The 5,861-nt window shown below is 40.0% G+C and overlaps 1 protein-coding gene across 1 annotated transcript in view; it reads right to left on the bottom strand.

Annotated features, from left to right (window-relative positions):
• The window catches only part of TRHR (thyrotropin releasing hormone receptor), a 22,102-nt gene extending 17,768 nt beyond the window's left edge, over positions 1 to 4,334 (bottom strand). The window contains exon 1 of the mRNA XM_015826538.1: positions 3,552 to 4,334. Within this exon, the coding sequence (XP_015682024.1) occupies positions 3,552 to 4,334 (783 nt within the window). The remainder of the gene's footprint in view (positions 1 to 3,551) is intronic.
• Between the last annotated feature and the right edge of the window lie 1,527 nt (positions 4,335 to 5,861).

Genomic DNA, 5,861 nt, shown 5'->3' with positions numbered 1-5,861 from the left:
GGGGGGGGGCAAGTCCTCCAGAGTCCATTCCACATTACTTGTCAGTTGAAGCAAGGACAACAGATCTGTAGCTTCTGAGCCTCTCAAACCACAGTTCGCTCAACAGAGATCTGCAATTACAAGATCATTTATCCAATGCAGTTCCACTCAGCACCCCACTCAGTTCCACTCAGGAAAGCATTCATGCCAGCGTCCAGTTTTTGACCCACTGCCATCATGCCAGTTGTTTTCACCTCTGTTGCTGTTGCTGCTACCACTGCTCATTCCTCCTGCTAGCTCAGGCAACTGGCATCAACACCACTGGCATCAATATCAAACCAACAAGGACCACCAAATACCTCCACACATCATCCACAGCATCCTTGAATGTCTGACCAAAACAAGCCTATCAAGCAGGCATCTACCTTGGTGCTCTGATGGAGAAAAAAATGGTAGGCTTCCTGCACTATTTTCTCAATCTACCCAGACAACTTCAGTATTAAGAAGTTAAGAAGAATCCTGCTGGATCAGGCTAAAAGCATCCTCTCACATAGCATTCTCACAGAGTGACCAACGGGCTGCATTTAGAACCGTGCAAGGTATCATTTCCACTGTTATTCCCTAATAGCTGGTCTTGAAGTCCTATTGTCTTAAATTCCATCATCCAATTTCACAGACATTGATTACCTTGTCTTCCATGAATTTGTCAAGACCCTCTTTCCAATTTTCTACACTGGGGATCAACACCATCATTATAGCTGGTAGGGACTTATCCATAGTTTAGTTTTGTATTGTGTCAAACAAGTTTCTCCCTTTATCATCTCTAGAGCCTCCCTGAATTAATGACAGTGGAGGTCTCCTCCTTTTCTAAAATTGTGAGAGAGGGAGAAAGACATCTCTTTATCTGCATTTTCCATATTTTAATGTTTTATTTTTTAATTTATTTAAAATGTGTATTATCTACTTACTGTCCAGAGTTCTTTTGGTGGGTTATAAGCCATACAGTAAGTATGGCTTAAATTAAAACAATAAAAGCAAGTCAAGCAGATATGTTAGAACTTAGAATAATAATTATAATAGCATTGATATTAAGTCTTGATTATGGATATTAAATCTGTGATGCCAGAGTGGAAAATCAGTGACTTTTCATGTGGTATTAAGAGTCTGATAATTTCCTATTCAGTCTGTTCTTCACTTCCAAATGCTATTCAGAGTTTGAAGGAGGGGTGTACACTGAGTACCAATTTGAAGGCTTTCTTCACCACTTGAATGCACAGATGAAGTGCCTCCATACAGTCATTCAAGATGACTATGTATTCATAGTGGAGAAGGACAATGATCTACAGTTGATGCTAAACAAATTCCCATATACTTCTCTTCAGTCTGATTATCAGCCTGAACAAGACTGAAGTGCTTTACTAGTCCATGCAAAACACCAAGCCCACAGAATCAAAAACTACTGCTGGTGACACCCAACTGACAAATGAAAATAGCTTCAAATACTTGGGAAACATCATCTCAAGAGATGAGATTTTGGCAAAGAAATCAGCAAGGCCAGTCAGGTACTGGGGCAATTGCATACTAGAGTGCTCAATCAACCTGACGTCTGCATGTCCACAAAGCTGAAAGTCTACAGAACTGTGGCTGTCCCTTACCTTCTCTATAGATCTGAGTCCTGGACTCTATACCAAAGGGATATCCAACATTTGGAGAAATGTCACATGTACACTCTCTGCTCCATCCTCAGCATTTGCTGACAAAACTGTATCTCCAACATGGAAGTCTTGGATCAGTTCATCAGCACTGAATCCCAGATGAAGAGCCCAGATGAAGTGGGTTGGATTTGTCATCAGAATGGATGACTATTGTAAGCCTCACCAGTTGCTCTATAGTGTAATGGAATCTGAGAACAGACCTTGAAGTCGATCACACAACAACTATACAGATGCTGTGAAAGAAACCTATGCCACTGTGACATCCAGCCAAGGGAACTAGATGCTGCAGCTGCTGACACAACCTGTTGGCAAGCCCTGTGCTATGAAGCCTCCACTGGCTTTGAAGATAGATACTGCCAAAAATGATAGACAACTATGAATGGAATCACAGAATAATACCCATAGTTGCTACAACAATAGACGTTCAGTGCCCCCATTGTGCAAGACTCGGCACTTCCAGTTTGGGATTGCAGAGCCACCTCTGTGTCCAATGATATGTCTTCTTCAAACTCAATGATATGCACAATGATATGTCTTCTTCAAACTCAAAGGACTACCATGTGTATTGAATTGAGACTGCACCCATGAAGGTTTACTGTATTTTTGCTTGTCATAGAGATATTTGACGTTGTAGCAATTCGTTTTTTTATCTTCTTAGAGAGCTAAAAAGCTCTAGGCATTGCAATGCCTCAATCCCACAGGGCAAGTTTCATCATTTTACATTTTACAATGTTTAAATAATTATGATATGATAATCTTACTAGATATAACTTAAAGGTGCTGCATGCTGAGATATCACTAAGCTTATTACTGAATACAGCTGCAAACCCAAAGGACTCAAAGGGAATGCATGTTAGATTTGGAACTCATTAGAAAAAGAACATCACCATTATTCAAATATACTAACAGGGCTGAAATTACTCCAGAAATCTTTTTTTAAAAAAACCCAGGGCATAAATTCTGTAATTCCCCCTCACTCCATTGTTCATCCTCAACTTCTTTCCCTCAAATAAAATGGCCTGGTTCACACATTGCATAAAGTAACTGGTATTTTTTTTAATGTAGTTTATAAAATAAACAATGATTATCTGGGTTCATACATCATACTAAACCATAAACCCATAGTTTACAGCTGATACTTCATGCAATATGCTAAGCTAAAAACCATGAATCACATCAAAATGGTGATAAATGCATTGGTAATTATTTCAATGGACTCTGTAGAGGACTATTTTTGGATATAGTCCAGATATTTCACTTCCTATAAAAATTCAACAGCCAGGTTCATTTATGGAAAGTGTCAAAGGGGGACTTTATTACACTTATGCAAGTAGCATTATGTCAGCTGCTCATTTGTTTCCATACAAAATACAAAAGTTATTATTCTTAAAGCCTTAAATATCTTGGGTGTAGATTACTAAAGAAAAATTCTTCCTTCTTAACTGAAATCATTCAGGGAAAGTAACTGCAAATGCTTCATGCTCTGAACTGGGATCAACCAGTTAGCAGCTTCTGATCTCTAGAATGTATTCCCAGTTGAAATTATGGTGCTGATATTGACTTTTAACAACTCTTTAGTCACCATACTTTGGGCAGTCTTAATTTATTGATAGGTTTTTTTTCTAATATCAGTTCTGGCTTTATATTTTTAGAACATAAATATTTTGATTGTTAGTGACATATTTATTGTTATATAAATAACCAAATAAATTAAGGAAGCTTTGTATGATGTACGAATGCAGATATAGCATCTTTGAATATGGAGGCCTCATTTTGTCTGGACTTTCCATCCAGAAGACTCTTGCTACAGATGGAACTTATAATTCTCCAAAACCATTTGGAAGGCAGTTTTCTTACCTGTCTCCTTGAAGCCACAGCACTGTTGAAGCTCTTGTTGGTTGCTTTGGTTTTGCTTGAGAGAGCCAAATTATTCTTCCATGTTGCTGAGCTTTCCTTAGAGTCAGATGAAATGGGGTTCAGAAACAAAATCCTAGCAATCAACCCATAGAGGATAGTCGCTAAGACCATGGGCATGACATAGAATATCCCAAAGTCCATCATATAGATTGGAGAGTAGTAACTCCGAGACACTTTATACCCACAAGACACTACTGTAGCTTCTTTGTAGACTTCCCTGTTTAGATCCAGTAAGAAAAACCAGAGCATGCAATAGATAGAGGTGAATGCCCAGACAAAAATAATGATTTTTTTGGCTCTGGAGAAAGTGCATAGAAACTGAGCTTTGATGGGATGGCAAATGGCAATGTACCTCTCAATAGTGAAGGCAGTAATAGAGCAAGAAGAAGCATTGATACCAAGATATTGGAGGTAAGTAATGCAGAGACATCCAATGTAGCCATAAACCCAGAAGCCATAAATGCTTTCAGTAATGTTGGGTAGTCCAGCAGCCACAAGGACCATGAGATCCGCTACTGCAAGGCTGACCAGATAGCAATTAGTTGGGGTCCTCATGTGCTTTGTCCTAAGTACCACCAGTACTACCATGATGTTGCCCACAATGCCTAGCCCACAAATAAGGAGAACCAAAAAGATAGTGACCACTTGGTATTCAGTAGTGACCACCTCCAGATTTGGCAGAAGTTCTGTCTCATTCTGTCCATTGCCTGTATTGTTCTCCATTGTCGCCCGGCTGCTTCTGTCCGTTCTGGTCAGCACATTTTCTCATTGCCTTCCTAGGGGGAAAAATAACCACAGGGAATCTAATGGGAGGTGAAATTCCTGTCTGGAGGCTTTACATCCCACATATATTAAACCCTTAGCTTCCAACAGTGCACTGACCCATTTCCAAAAACATATGAACAGATCTGACTACCTTACAGGAAGGTCCCTCTCTCCATCTCATTAATCAGCTAGATTTGGGGGTTCTTTTTGATAAACAATTATGTTAGAATGCAACTCAAATGATGGGGTTTTTTTCTCCTCTGCCAAGTGGGTTGTGAAAGAGAGGAAAGCTATCAGAATTTGTCCTTCTCACCACTCACAGACATTCCCTGGCAGAGATGAATGACAAAAGGTCTGGAGGCAGGTCATCCACACTCATGCCCCACTGCCAGTCTTGAAAGGAGGAGAACAGATTTCAAAATTGTATTTGGGAAAAATTCCCCACTTCATTGGGGAAAGCAGAAATGCATGCCTTACCGTTTTCAGCTTTATTTATGGCTGAATACAAGGGTTTAACAACCTAGTTTAAGAACCCTTTGGCATAGCTTTGGGGACTAACAAGTTGATGAAAAGGAGATTTGCATCAAGACAATTAGAGCTGCATGCCTTGATTATCCCAGCTTAGTTGTTGCGTTGATCAGTTCTGGCTGATAGGCAGAGGAGATTATTCCCTTAGAGACACATCACATTTATTAACCTACATAGGAATCTATACTGCAGGGTGGGGAAATATTAAAGCAGTTCCATTTCCCTCTCCTGTTCTTGGATGTAATATGCTAGGCAAAACTTACCTTCAGCTTCAGTCGAGTTCTTTGAAATGAACATGTTCTGCCTGAATAGAGGGCACAAGCTCCGTCTCAACTTTGAGCAGCCAGAGAAAACCTTCTTCCCTCAGCAAATGGGCTGGAGTAGATCAATCTGTGACGGTGGGTTCAAGCTTCACGGCATCGGCGTCCTCCAAGCCCTCCCGAAACGGAGCCTCTCCAAGCAGCAAAGCTGTCAAATCACAAAATTGCCTATTAATGAGGGCAGCCACAAACAGTGCTCCTTGTCCACAGCTTTATTTTCCTCGTGGAAGGAAAACAAACCATCCAGGTTTAACTCAAGATGACTGTTTAAAATAAAGCAATAAAGCTACACAGATACAGCCAGTCGTCTAGGCTAGTTCTTCGAGAAGTAAGTGCTAATGGGGAAATCCAGCCAGCCGTACATGTCAGGTTTGCTCTCATATGAATCTATATCTGAATGGTATACCTCTACGCTCTTTTTCTCCCTTTCGCTGTTCTGTGTTCCTGCGCTGAATTTCCACATTTTGACATAAATGAGAAAAAGGATGAGGCTAGCTTCCAAATTGGTGCATCTCTGTATATATGTGGGTGTGTTTCTGCATCTAATAGGTATATATGTGTATGAAAAGCCCTTTTGTACCCTTATATGTTATATTGAAATTAAATTATAGTGTGATGCTCTCTATTTGGAGTATTG

Source organism: Protobothrops mucrosquamatus, unplaced genomic scaffold (assembly GCF_001527695.2).
Source record: "Protobothrops mucrosquamatus isolate PMUCROS unplaced genomic scaffold, P.Mucros_1.0 scaffold3167, whole genome shotgun sequence".
Classification (NCBI taxonomy): Eukaryota; Metazoa; Chordata; class Lepidosauria; order Squamata; family Viperidae; genus Protobothrops; species Protobothrops mucrosquamatus.
Note: the sequence above shows the minus strand (reverse complement) of the source record. Positions and strands in the feature narration are given on the sequence as shown.